This window comes from Cydia pomonella, chromosome 12, assembly GCF_033807575.1.
Source record: "Cydia pomonella isolate Wapato2018A chromosome 12, ilCydPomo1, whole genome shotgun sequence".
Classification (NCBI taxonomy): domain Eukaryota; kingdom Metazoa; phylum Arthropoda; class Insecta; order Lepidoptera; family Tortricidae; genus Cydia; species Cydia pomonella.
Window position 1 is genome coordinate 8,058,409 of NC_084714.1, and position 14,751 is coordinate 8,073,159.

The 14,751-nt window shown below is 38.1% G+C and overlaps 2 protein-coding genes across 8 annotated transcripts; one reads left to right on the top strand and one right to left on the bottom strand.

The window, feature by feature from the left end:
• The first annotated feature begins 286 nt into the window (after positions 1 to 286).
• On the top strand, positions 287 to 4,976 carry LOC133523402 (methyltransferase-like protein 22). 5 transcript variants are annotated; one of them, XM_061858949.1, is made up of 6 exons: positions 287 to 358; positions 1,291 to 1,369; positions 1,466 to 1,576; positions 1,750 to 1,941; positions 2,889 to 3,056; positions 4,643 to 4,976. In XM_061858949.1, the coding sequence occupies exons 1-6, from the start codon at positions 302 to 304 to the stop codon at positions 4,924 to 4,926; spliced, it is 891 nt and encodes a 296-aa protein (XP_061714933.1). In that variant the 5' UTR covers positions 287 to 301; the 3' UTR covers positions 4,927 to 4,976. The 5 variants fall into 5 exon arrangements, with proteins under 5 accessions (XP_061714933.1, XP_061714934.1, XP_061714932.1 ...); XM_061858950.1 differs by lacking the exon at positions 287 to 358 and adding an exon at positions 398 to 666; XM_061858948.1 differs by lacking the exon at positions 287 to 358 and adding an exon at positions 964 to 1,044.
• Positions 4,977 to 5,079: 103 nt separating this feature from the next.
• On the bottom strand, positions 5,080 to 10,001 carry LOC133523401 (uncharacterized). 3 transcript variants are annotated; one of them, XM_061858945.1, is made up of 5 exons: positions 9,509 to 10,001; positions 9,387 to 9,428; positions 8,478 to 8,926; positions 6,334 to 6,496; positions 5,080 to 5,938 (listed from the first exon to the last, which is right to left on the bottom strand). In XM_061858945.1, exons 1-5 carry the CDS (start codon positions 9,585 to 9,587, stop codon positions 5,691 to 5,693), a joined length of 981 nt encoding a protein of 326 aa, XP_061714929.1. In that variant the 5' UTR covers positions 9,588 to 10,001; the 3' UTR covers positions 5,080 to 5,690. The 3 variants fall into 3 exon arrangements, with proteins under 3 accessions (XP_061714929.1, XP_061714928.1, XP_061714931.1); XM_061858944.1 differs by having other exon boundaries at positions 5,080 to 5,941; XM_061858947.1 differs by lacking the exon at positions 9,387 to 9,428 and having other exon boundaries at positions 5,080 to 5,941.
• Between the last annotated feature and the right edge of the window lie 4,750 nt (positions 10,002 to 14,751).

A 14,751-nucleotide genomic window follows, 5' to 3' on the forward strand; every position in this document is an offset into this window, starting at 1 on the left:
GTGTGTGGCTGTGATTGGTTGATGTTTTGTTCTTAATTTTCGCGTGAATCAACAAATAAGACTTAAGACGTAAGTTCATTCAGCCAACGGAAAAAAATATTTGTAGAATAAAACATGGATACCCGAAATTGTACGGTTTTCTTGACTAATTTATAATTACTTAAGATATATTATGGTCTCAAAATAAAATAATCGCGTTGGCAAAGTTAATATACGAACCAAATACGAACGAACCACCTCAAACACATGTAAGGCGGCACAAGCGCACTTATCGAATTTCTTTTGACATTTAACCCTATCAATGAATGTGTCATGTGGACGTGTCTTTGTCTTATTTTATTTAGCATGCGGTGTTTTGGTAAACATTTCTTTTAAATGTTAATGTCTTATAATTTCTACATTCACATAAACTGCACTATAAAGACATGATACAATCGGAAATACAAGTGCCAGCCTTTTTTCTCCTCTTTCTGTGAAAGATTTCATAGTATTTAGTGATGCTATTCGTAGTAAGTGGTGTACGTGATCATGATCAATGATGAATTAAATTAATAATAAAAATGGATCTACGCTGAATGACAACAGTATATCATTTTCATCATGGGTTGAAGATATCTAGGTTGTATCGCAATCGGAAAAGAAGTCGTGCAGGATATCGATATGGAAGTAAATACCTATTCGTTATACCTAATTGTAGTTTAATACTTTATCAAGTAAAGTACGGTGAAATAATAATTTTAGAATGGGAAAATATAATATTAATACCATTCACACCAAGTAATTCTTAATTTAGTACATTTTTAGTGGCAAATATAAATTAGTGTAAATAAATTATATGTGGGTGACTGTACCTACCTGCTACGCTTTAATCAACCGTGCCTCACTACAAATGACTAATGAATACCAGCTAGAATACTCGCGCACATCATTTATGCGAATATATTTAAAAGTTTAAAAATTGGATGACATCCAATTTTTATGCCCTGTCCTTCCTCATTGAGATCAGTTAGAAACAAGTTCACATTTGTTCTAAGAGTTGTAAAGGTGTGTTAAGAAAAAAAATATTAAGTGTTAGTAACTGTTATAATTTGAATATAATTGATTATTGCCTCTTTTGATTTGGCAACTACATTGAGTCTAACAATAAAATACCCTTGAGTTTATTTTAGCCATTCCTCGGTAACTGTACATTATGATTTAGAAAATGATGAATAGAAATCTAGCAGTGTATTTGCTTGGTAGTGTAGTGTGTGTGTAAATCATAGTAAATAATAAATAATATTTTTTTAGATGCCAGAACTAACAGTGACTTCGGAGATTTATGGAGAATATAACTATAATACTAAAATGACACCACTGATTGAAGGAAGTAAGTTATTTTTCATATTTGTTACCTTACCTAATAGTAGTAGTAGTAATATATTTATTAAAATAAAAATACATAGGTGTTAATTCTTAATTTCAGATATTATTTCGGAATTCCCGTTTTTGCTGCCCAAAAATGACCACAAACCTCAATATGATGACGACGAAGACTTGGATATTGAAAGACCACAAAAGGAGTCAATAAAAATTGGTATTTTTAAAATATAATATCTTTAACAAAAACATTTTCATTTGAGTACCCTGTTAAAAACCACAAAAAATTATCACAAAAATATTGTTTCTATTTTCGAGTAAGCCTATAGATATTTGACATAATTAAACTAGAAACAATTCAAACTAACATAGATGGAACATAATTTTCAGAACACAGCTCTAAAACCAAACTAGCCCTAGTTGGTTTACAAGTGTGGAGGGGGGCATTTCTGATAGGAGACTTACTCATACATCTAGGAGTGAAAGGAGCCCTTAAAGATAAGACTATCTTGGAACTGGGAGCTGGGACTGGACTGACCAGCTTTATTGCTGGAATATATGCGAAGAAAGTTATATGCACTGGTAAGACTTAATTTAATTTCACATCTTTTTTATATTATGTGATTCCTTGTGCCTTTGACTATAAGCACTGCCTCTGTGGAAGCTAGAAACAGCTCATATGTTGAAGACATTTTTATAAGCAAATTACAATTATTTGAACCTTTTCTCTCTATAAGCTCCATACTTGATATAGCACTTGGCATGAAAACTTAGTGTGGTCCGACTCTGGGAACCAAAAATGTCTTCTGTCATTTTTGTTTCAAAACCGGTGTTTGATTTCGTATTTTTAAAGATCATTATCTCATATTTTAATGCTATTTGATTACCTAAACCCATAAGGGCAAACGATTGATGGAAGTTCGTAAAAGGACAAGAACACTCGAAAGCTCTAATCAAAGGGTTCAACAGCAAAACTGCTAGGGAGCTTCTAGGGCTCAAAAGACACAAAGCCTGCGCGGTGACCAGAATTTTGACTGGACACTGTAAATTGAACAAACACATGTTTCAAATCGGAAAGAAACAAGACGCGACATGCAGGTTCTGCCATGAGTCAGAGGAGACTGCAATGCACATTCTCTGCTCCTGTGGACCACTAATATCAAAAAGAAGTACCCACCTAGGGCGGCACGTATTGCAACCCTATGAGGTACAGAACATTACGGCCCAAAGAATCTGGAATTTCCTGGATTCAACGGGCATCAGTAATGAACTTTAAAGGGCTGTCACAATAGACCAATGCCTGGTCGACGTGGCATTAAAAGGCCCACAAACTACAATAATAATAATAATACCTAAACCCAATATCAAAATATGGAGTAGAGTATTTTAAATTAGGCAACTTAACAATCACTGTGTCCATATAGTTTCTTCTTCTTGAAGTTTGATTTTGTATGCCTTGCCCCTTTGTGTTGTTATATTATAAGTATTATAACACTTGTAACTCTTTAAAAAATTGATATTTTTTGCAGATATAAACCTAGGCGGTATATTAGACCTGATTAAACTCAACACCAAGTATAATGAAAAGCTGATTAAAGCAGAGTTCAGAGTCGATGCTTTGGACTTCACCAACATGGCTTGGAGCCAGCAACTCTCTAGGGACATCAGAAACACCAACGTTATTATAGCGGCCGATGGCAAGTACTTTTGATCTCTTAGACAGAAAATATAAACCTCACTTGAAACCAAACCTCACTCGATATTAAGTATTTTAACAGCATATGCCACCACCCTTATCAGCATTATTGGATCTATTATATAGACAAAACAACAACATAATTAAGGGTTCTTGGCATTGACATGGTCAACTAAAGTTAAACAAAGTCCTAGGTAGGTGCTTACCTACTGCATAGTCAGTGAGAAAAAGAAAGCCAACAGGCTTTAGCAGAAAACAAAAATTGCTTGGGTCGGGTGAGTCTAATTTTTCTTGTTACTGGTTTAACTGGTTGCCATGTTTACGTCCCCTGGTCAACTCTTAACCCTTTTCCGGTCATAGTACGATTTATCAACCACATACGCGCCAAGCCACATATTTTAACTAAGGTGAGAGCTTGTGTAGTTAGGGCTTGTAGAGTTAGAAGCTTGACTCTACATGAGATCTGATAACTTTTTGTCAGTGCGAGCCTTATGGTTTCGTCTTGGCAACATTTACATGAAAATATTTTTGATGGGATTTCACTCCTTTTTGTAAGTCGCTTATGACAATTTTCTATCCCCTAATTTAAAGGGTTGGAGGTGATTTACTATTAAAAATCCTGAAATACGTATCTGGGGGCTTCTTTTATACAATCTCCTTTTTTTACTGATTCCCCATACAAATTACAACCCCTTTTCCCCTAACGCCATTTTCCTCCCCCTTTTCTCCCTTACGGGATGATTTGGTGGTTGAAAACTATTCTTTATCCTTCCCCATAACAAAAACTATCTACATACCAAATTTTAACTATAGTAAATCCGTTTAGCGGTTAATGATTCCCCATACAAAATTCCACCATCCTTTTCACTCTCTTAGGGGCAAAAGAAATCAAGGTTTTGAATTATTTTGTTGTTTGTGTACTAATACTATCATTTATACCTACCATATCATAATATCATATATAGGACTTCAGGAAGTACCCTAAGGGTTTTGATGATCAGTGAGTGAGTCAGTGACGAACTCGAGGTTTTATAGATATGAATAAAATCTAAAGAATAAGAGCTATAGGCAATTGAATTTTTTATGCTTAATATAAGTCCACTATTGACATTATATCCCGAGAATTTTGCTTATCTGGTATAATTCAAACCCAAGTTATGAGGGTTCAAAGAAACGACGAAGCGCTTCGAGAAAAGATAGGTGCCATGCCCTTACGCTTCGCTTTGCTCGTCTTGGTCACTACCGTGCCCCCAGATTACCTAGGTTGGATCTAGGGAATTAGCCCTAGATTCAACCTAGCCCTAGATAAAACTTATGTTTTAATAATGAACTTTAAAGTCCCGCCACAATAGATCACTGCTTGGTTGACGTAGCGCTCATAAAGGCCCACAAATTAGGTACAATTATATTAAATAATAGTAGAACGTGGCATAACGTTTCTTCTAATAAACTGTGTCACTATTGTCCCCTGGGCCCTGGGCAACAAGACAGAATAACAACACAAAAAAGTTAATCCAATCACTTGCATACAAAAACTAAAAATATCTACCTACCCAACAAACTAAAGACGACCCGTTTATTTTTCAGTTGTATACGACGATGACGTGACTGCCGCATTCGTCGCAACGGTACAAAAGATCCTCAACACCAACCCACCTAAAACCCTATACATGGCGCTAGAAAAACGCTACGTCTTCACGATAGAACACATGGACTCCGTTGCACCGTGTTACGAGACATTCCTCAGTCTGTTGGATAAAGTGAAGAATGGATCCAATTGGACTGTAGAGCAGATGCCTTTAGACTTCCCTAAATATTTCACTTACGATAGAGTGAAAGAGCTAGTACTGTGGAAAATATCTTCTGCCTAGTTGTTAATGTGATCTGTGATAGGTAACCGTAATAAAAAAAATATATTTTATATATATATTTTCTTTGCGCTCTGACAACGTCACCCAGTGAGTCTAGTGACAACTTGAAGCGTCCTATGCATTGAACGGGTTAGTCTCGAAATGAAAAAATAATTGATTTTATAAATCTCTATTTCAATTTGCTTTACTAAATCTACATGATACAGAAATGCTTAGCTAACCGAACGGACTTTAAATAAACAAGGCAACATATATTAGCACCATAATTCAGTAACATTACAAAACTTGCAGATATAATAAATTAATAAAAACATTTAGGACGACTTAATATATTAAATAATAGCTAGGCGACTACCGTAATATGGACAATCCAATTGAACCTGATAAAATTATTTAGTATTTTTCACTTTTCGAAATTGCCACGTTTTTTTCGCGTTTCGTGACAAATTTAAGCCCCCTATAGGCGGCAACTTTTATAAGATAGCTAATATTGCGCAATATCATCGACCATAGACAAACAATTGAGATACGCTTGCATGGTAAAGTATGTGTCATTTAGAAAAATGGACCTTAGTGCAATAGATGCTTATGTCGAATTTTAGGGCGTCACTAATAATGACGTAACGTAAGTATGGCTTAGTGCTTTAGCCTGTCCAGATGGACGAAAGAAAAAAAAAGCTAACGTAAGCGACTACTGTACTTAAGTCCCTTTTCACAAGAATGGCGCATAGATTAATTAGGTAATGTAATTGTCTAAAATCACGTTACTTCTGAGTGGGCCAATGTTCATTATACTTGTTGAGGAAAGTTTTTCTAAGTTCAGAATTCCGTGCTTGTTGGTCCTTCTCTTTGCTTAGCGTTTCTACGCTTTGTCCCACACAGAGGTCGCCTGTGAAGTGAATGATGACCACTTGCGTATTGAAGGTGACGTTCTTGTCTGGGTTCTGTTTGACGTAGCTGGCGTAGTTCGTTGCTGGCTCGAATTCCATAAATGGTGGAATGTTGTGGTCATCTGCTGTTAAAACAATCATGTTTGTTTAGTAGTTGAACAAATAATGCAAAATGATGAGACAATGGGGTTGGTCTAGGGTTTGCACAACGGATCTAATATGTATGGGAAGATCCGCGGATCCGGATTCAAATCTGGATAATTTTATACATTTCGGATTCGGATTGCAACTAGGTTTGCCAGTCCAAGTATTTAACAGATGGCGCCAGCATAAATTTAACATGTCAGTCCTGAGAAAAGTATAAAAATTCTTGTTTATTGTTTGAAATTTTATGATCTGGTAGAGATAGGTACAACCTATGCTGGCGCCATCTATAAACCTTTGTAGGTAAGGTTAGGTGAGGTAAGAGAAACACAGGGCAAGAGGTATCTATACAGGTATCTATGTAACGTATTACGTGAATAATCGTCGGAGGGCTGAACGGAGTCTCCAGTGCACTCCGGCCCGCAGCGCCCGTCCTTCAGGATGCTCCTCATCGTCAGCTTGCTGAGTGCTTGTTTTTCGCTTTTGCTGTTTTGCTCGCTCTTGTGCTTGTCTATGTTTCGGAGCAGCTTTTTCATCTAAATAAAATTTTAGTATGAAAATACCTGAGTAATGTATAATGGCACTAGTACCTAGGCAACATGAGTACTTAAACAAATAAACATGTCTTTAACCACTTAGAGAGTAGATAAGGCACGAGAAAATATGAATATAAATAATTTATTTCAGACCAAGTTGATCCATAGTTTGTTTGTTAGTCTAAATCAAATCAAAAGTTTGTTAGTCAAAATGAAATCTCCCTCATATTTGTACAGGGGAAGTACAGTCGACGAATTTGATTTGCCTACCATTCGTACCTTGTCACAGTAATACTCAATATCATTGCGACTAGAGATCTTGATATTTTGATATTGTTACTGTGACGAAATGGTAAAGAAACCGTACGGAAGACCACCGTTTCTCTGCCCAGCTCCTAAGTTTCTTACCTGTCAACACTCGAACAAACCGAAACTTGTATTTAAGAGTCCGCAACGTCCAGATGTAGCGTTTGCTTGCCATCGTCGTAGTATAATAATAATAATAATGTGGTACTAAGTACTGCGGATCGCAGGGCGGCATGGGAGAGTAAGGTGCTATACGGGCGGTTCTACAAGGCCCTCACGGGACCTGACGTGGACCTGCTCGCGTCGGTGAACTGGTTACGATTCGGGGACCTCTTCGGAGAAACCGAGGGTTTTGCCTGTGCAATTGCGGACGAAGTTATGATGACGAACAACTATCGGAAATATATCCTGAAGGACGGTACGGTCGACATTTGTCGGGCATGCCGCCGTCCCGGAGAGTCACTCAGGCATATCATTTCCGGTTGTTCTCATCTTGCTAACGACGAGTACTTACACAGACATAATCTCGTAGCCAGAATTATTCACCAGCAACTTGCTCTTCTATACCGCCTTGTGGACCGCGAAGTACCGTACTACAAGTACTCACCTGCGCCAGTTCTCGAAAATGGTCGTGCCACGCTCTATTGGGATCGATCTATTATCACTGACAGGACTATTGTAGCCAATAAGCCAGACATCGTCATAATAGATCGATCGCAACGCCGGGCCGTGCTCGTCGATATCACCATCCCCCATGATGAGAATCTCGTGAAAGCCGAGAAGGACAAGTCCAGCAAGTACCTAGACTTGGCTCATGAGATAACCGCCATGTGGGATGTTGATTCGACGATCATTGTCCCAATAGTCGTTTCAGCGAACGGTCTCATAGCGAAGAGTCTCGACCAACACCTTGAGAGACTCTCGCTAGATGGTTGGATCAAGGGTCAGATGCAGAAGGCGGTGATCTTGGACACGGCGCGGATAGTGCGTCGGTTCCTCTCTCTGCAGCCCTGACCACCGGCAGCTTGGGCCCTGCCCCGCTGCTGGCGGCACACTAGGTTAAGTTTTTTACAATGTGTTTATATGTGTTTTGTATAGTATTTTTTGATGTATTTTTATATTTTACTTTTATATCCATATTGTAAAAAACATAACCTAAGAAGAAAGAGAAATAAAGAGAATAATAATAATAATAAATAATTCAGCCTCTATACGTACCACTGCTGGGCACAGGCCTCCTCTCATGTGCGAGAGGGCTAAAGCACTAAGGTAGTAAAAATGAACGCACGATAAGTGCTCCCGCAGATTATAAAATACACACTGGCATAAGTAGGTTCCGTCAACCGGGATATATTAGGGACAAATCTTAAAAGGTAATTGACCTGATAATTTATTAAAAAATACCCATACTGTTCCATAGATATTGTATACGCAAAATCTACTATTATTTTCAATCGAATGATACAATTTGTATCTTTTAAGAAATTGTCAGGTTAATCATATTCGTCCCTATTCACCCGAGCCATCCCGATTCACCCCGGTTGACGGTACTTATAACACGCGTCGTTCACGAAGTCGCGTGCTTTGACTCATATTGTCATTAAATTTGACAAATCTGCGCGTGATCGTGGATGACACGAATAGTTCGATAGAATTTAGCTACAAAAATCCTTACCGTCTTCGAAATTTTCTTCGGTGGATCCTGATACGACTTCTTCGCTTCCCCCGGGTCGCTTCCAACCACATACATCGTGTTCTTCGGTATATCGAAGTCCGAATACACCGACGTCTGACCCTCCATCGGTTCTTTCTGCCGAGAGCCAGTCGAAGACTTACTATTGGTCGGTACATAGGCAGTTTTTTCATGTTTAGGGATAGGTTTCTTAGTACGGTTCCTTTCTTTTCTTTGAGGTTCATCGTCATTGGACAGGCTCTCTTCTGACGTGGAAGGGAAGACTTCGTTGAGGCTGATAACTTCGACGTTGCACTCGTCGAGGTTGGCGGGGTTTTCGATATCGGTCACTTGACATAGTTGGTCGGTGGAATGGATACTGATGAAGGATTTTTGGCCGGAACAGAGCGGGGATTCCTCCGCTGTGCCGCTTGATTTTTTCGACACGGTTACTGAAAATTATCATTTCCTAAATTGCTTTAAACTACTAGCAAAATAAATGCCTAGGTACAGTACAAGGGGTATCCAGGCGCTGGTCTTCTACAAACGAAAACGCTTCAAGACTCAGGTTTCCTAGAGCATACTTGCCGTAGCCTAGCCTCGAAGGCTCAGCAATATTCCAAAATAATACTTATAGAGAATGTAAGAACATCAGTGTTGTTACAGGGATCGTATAGGGTACCTATGTTATATGAACTCCTGTTCACGTATCCTATAGTAGCGGGTTAGCTTTTTTTACATTTAGGAGCAGCCAAACTGCTCGTCTGTAATGTCGTTGTAATAGAAGCTTTGCTCAGATATTTGTGAACACCTTGGCTGCACCTATGTACTTATCTGATGGCGACTGAACACTGATTCAACCCACTAGCGATTTATAAACGCAACTACTGTAGTTGAAGGTTTGATTCTTACCAGCATAAGTGCAACTCTCTGATGCGTTGCAAGCAATCACTCCTACAAAGAAACACAATAAATAAAAATTGACATGTGACCTTTACATTCTAATTGAACGAAACATTGTAAATATAAACTACCTTCCGCCTCACGTGTGTCTGTGTGCAACGATGATTTACTGATATCAGGTAGTTTACGGGCATTCTTCGAGTATGACATATTTTAACAACAAATTTCAGAATTTGAACTTTGTCAAATGACTTCCCATTTTTTTTCTTTGTACTGATTGATGTTTTGACATTCCATATTTAATTTTGTCATCGACAAGACAAGACTAGGCACTGTTTGGTGAAATGAAACGAAAGAGTATTGAAAATAAAATTATTATTTCATTTCATAAGTACGAGTAGGATATCGGACAATATAAGAATAATAAAATTATTCCATTGAAGTAAAAAAACAGGTAGGTCAGATAATTGAAATTAACACGTTTTATAACTACAGTTGTATATAATATAGGAGTATCGTACGATACTTACTACGAGTAAAATTGTGCGCTTTAAACAATATTATATCTTGACATAGACTAAATATTTAGGTACTTACTACTGTAAGTTTTTAAAGGGTCGGCAACGCGCATGTGATGCCTCTGGTGTTGCAGGCGTCCATAGGCTACGGTGACTGCTTACCATCAGGCGGGCCGTATGCTTGTTTACCACCGTCGTGGTATAAAAAAAAAAAGTTACTCAGTTAAAAGGATGTATCGTGGAGCAGTATCGAAAACAAATCTAGATGGCGCTAAAAATATTTAGTAACTAAACTGTAATTTTCAAATGGTAGCGCTTTACAATATAGTTAAGTTACGTGAAATATACAGAAGCCGCGCAGCGCCATCTAGTTTACCTGTCTTTGCTGCTACTTCAATAGGGAGCGTGCATGAACTGTAGGAGGCAGCACAGAAGCCGTCAGATTTTTGGTGCGAGGCGTAAATGTGATGTTTACTGTTCATGTAGCCCACAAGATGGCAGAACCTACTATGCACAAGAAAACACGTGACGTGTAAATGTAACATGTTTATTGTTCCGATTCAGGCCACAAGATGGCAGATCCTCCAACGCGCACGGTCCCTATAGGGATGCTGACACGTCCTGAATTTTATAAGGAAATCTAAAAAAATTGATAGCAAATGAGCAAGTTCTAGCACTAATGTGGATATTAAAATAATATATGGAAACGATACAAAAATACGGGACCTGAAAATTTTAATAATTCAAGGTTTTTTTTAACTTCCAAAAAGGAATAAAGTTAGGGTACCATTCGATTCCTTACATTTTATCCAAAAAAAGATTCTTTAACTACTAAATACACAAACGCAATATTTTACCGACAAAAGAGCAATTTTCATTTTTCCATACTTCAAGGTGGGCTCTCAAGAGGTAAGTTAAGAAAAAACATGGCTCTTAGTTTGACATCCAAAACAGATGGCGCTGTACTGCGCCATATTTTGCTAGTTTTGCGTATAGAGTGTGGAATTAAGAGGAGTGGCATCTGTTATGGTAGAACTGTTACAAAAGTGTCCAGCTGTCAGCTATAAATAATAGTTCCAAATCTCTCCAGAGTAGCGCTAGAGTAGCTAAGAACCTAGGCCTTATTGACGGAGTGAATTGAATTTTTTCTTCAAGTACTCTAGGTATTGTAGCGCCACCTATTTAAAGTTTTTTGATGACACTTTTTGGTATATGGAGATTTCGTTCCTTATCTCCATCTTCCGTAGTTTTGCGGTCACTCAACGTCAACTTTTGACAATCAGTGTTATTGGAAAATATATGGATGTGTAGCAAATGAAAATATATTAAATATAAATAAATATATAAATAGCGCCATCTCGTTTATCTGTCAAATTCGAAGCACGAAATTGTCTTAGATTTTACACATCTTACTCAATAGCTCATAGCCAAAGACGAGGAAATATATAGACAAACATTGTTGGCGCACAATTTTAATCACAATATATTATGTACATATAACTTCTAGGTGTACAATCTATTGTTCTAGTTGTATTACGAATAATTATTTAATCAGCTCGCGGCTCTGAGTGATAAGGCAACGGGACACCCTGCAGTCTTCACTTGAATTTATGCTAAAAATCTCGTTATTTTGAATCATTCGTTTAGTAAGGCGCTGGCAGGTCAAATTAGGGAACTATCTGTTCGAAAGCACCTTAAAAACTTTTTTGATTGCATGGTTTTATTTATGAATGGTGTTTTTGTATATGTAGGCACTTTGCATTTATTTATAACAATCAGACTATGAGTGGTCGTCGATATTATACCTACCAGCCATCCTGCGTGAGCAACAAATTAGTACAAATTTAACTATTTATTTTATAACTAGTCATTGATGCATTTTAGTCGTGTCACAGACAACTGGGTTTAATTTTCTAAACGTTCTAAGAATTTAACTAGATGGCGCTGCACGTCCATTTCGTTACTAAAGACTAGATTTTAAACCATCTGACAATCCACACTACTACATACTAGGTAAGCCTCAGGTCAGCGCCATCTAGTTCACAAGTCAGCTAAAAAATACAAAATCTTCGACTTCGTAAGTCCATCGGAAAATGGACATAGGCGCCTTACATATACAAATTAAAATTAGCAGAAATTTAGCGCCGGAATCAGATATTTCGTGAACATAGATTCTGATACTGAATATCTGTTTTTTTATACAAAAAACAGATGCCATAGACAATATATTATCCGAATTTATTCCGTGACGATAGATTCCGGTTCGGAATTTCTGATGAATTCAACTCATGTAGGGTGCGCGGTAGACGAACGAAAATCGGACTTCGCAGTTGTACCCCAGTTACCTATGACTGTTATAAGTCTTTGTTCTCACAAATAGCTATTTTATTGACAAGACATACAGACGCCCTTTAATTATTCCATCGTTTACTCAATTATTACTACCTTCTACTAGATTTACCGACCACAAGACCACACTAAGCAGACATACAAGACATAGCCTTAAAGTAGACGACGTAAAGTTTATTTTAGTCTTATGACAAATGAGGTGCTTCTAGAAACATCACAGTATATATAGAAAACTTTTACTAGAGGAAAGCTATCTTATGATAGTTATGATACGGATACAATACAACCCTAAATTGGCAATGATCGATAACAATGGTCAACCCATTCTTTACATACAAGTTTTATTGACTAAAACTAATGATTGACGTTAAGCAGCTTCGTAAGTAATATTTATGGAGTTTTTAAACGATTAAGGCGGGTCCAGACAAGTGTAACGTGTAATTTAACAGGAATTCTGCGTGGACGGTATTACGAGCATTACATGTAACGCTCGTGCCGGATCCATCGGTTGTCGGTTTTTAGCACGTACACAAAGACGCTTGAAGTGCCGTTTACACGTTGACGCTAAATTAGGGCCAGGCCACACTGGTGCGTTGCGTCGTCGCAACGCATTTAATGTGACATGACATAAAAAATATATGTAAAACAACGCAGAGTCGACACTTCGAGGACGCCTGCGACGAAAAAAACGCGACGTAACGCAACGCAACACACCAGTACCCCTAGTGTAAATAAATTCGATTTCCAAACGTGACGTACGCGTTTGCGTTTAGTCTCATTTTGTATTGAATTTCGAAAGAGCGCGCCAAGCGGGACGTTTTGGAAACTCAAAATCCTATACAAAATAACACTTAACGCAAACGCGTTCGTCACGTTATGATGTCGATCAAAGTTACACTAGGGGTACAGGTGGGCTCACACTTACACGTAATGTTTACATTATTTTTATTTATTTTATTACAAGGAGATAAAACAGAAGCATACAAGTTAAGAAAAATATAGGCAGTGTATACGTAACTAGTACAGTATAGATTATGATGTCTCACTGAGAATAACATAAGTGGTATCATACATTACACGTTATACCTGTTTGAACCAGGCTTTAGACAGGTCCACACAGAGCGAGCCTTGAGGAAATTGCCGCGCGAAGCAGCTCGGTCTATGTGCCTGGCGCGAGCCATGTCCACGCGTGGGTTTCCACAATCGACGTACGTCTACACAGACCGATAATTCATCATCATAACATAATGTGTGGTCCATCATTCGTAGCCTATATGCGTCACGTTTCTCACTGCTGGGCTCAGAGGGCCTACCGCGAAAACAGAAATTCGCAAATTGCGGGAAACTTTCTCTTTTACTCTAAGACATAATTAGAGCGACAGAGAAAAATGCCCACAACTGACGAACTTCGATTTTCGCGGCCCACCGCAACCACATTCGACGTGTTGCCTCCCTGTCACATTTACGCTTACATACCAATTTACAAGTGCGACAGGAAGGCAACACGTCTAACTTGCACAAGAGGATTTGGGACTCAAACACTTTTATATTTCTGACATCGAATGATATTTCGTACATCCAATTTGGCGTAACTCAATTATACCTAGAGTCAAATACAAAATGATTGACCCATCGAAATCGCCTATTTGATAGTACATATTATTGAATTTAAGAAAGCCATCATTTGTTCAATCATTGATGTACTAAATATTCCCTTGTTTATGCCTAACTTAGCTGATACCCGAGGGCCTACCGCGAGCCACGTTCGACGTGTTGCCTCTCTGTCGCACTTGTAAATTCGTATGTAAGTGTGACAGGGTTGTAATGTATTTGTAAGTAAATCAAATGGATTCTCTCTCTTACACCTGACGAGAAGACACTAACTTTGAAATACTTTTCAATGGTGACAAAGGTGTTTCGATATTTTTAGCCACTTTGTCTATCACCAACTATTTGTTACTATCTGTGTAAGGCATTTTCAAAAGAAGAGAAGAAGAAAATTATAGTGCATCGTCAGAATTTTACAGCCTGCCTTACGAGTAAATTGTTGTCTGTATGGAGGGCAGAGGTAAGGAGAGGAGGAGGCCCATCTGTAATGGTGGTATTCCATAAGTCAAATATCTTGGTCCACACACGACAACAATGACAATTAATTATATTGCATTTGATTTTCTACCTTAACATAAACAGAATAAAGTTTTAACTCCTTGAGTCCCCCGGACGCGGTATTGGGTCAGCAATGACAGTCAAGGTTTTTTGGCTAACAAATTCCTTGGAACTCAAGGGGTTAAAACATGATTCTCAACTGTATTATTCTTACATACAATATAGACTTCTAATTACGGTAAGTCTGAAAATCAAATGTATGAAAAAACGAATTACTAAAAAAACGTAGTAGCCGGTCAAACAACTTTGTCAGTAGTAAAAGGCGCGAAATCGGAATTATCCTTTCGTGTGTAGACACGATTTTTGAATTGGCCGCTTTTTCTACTGACGGAAATGGCTTG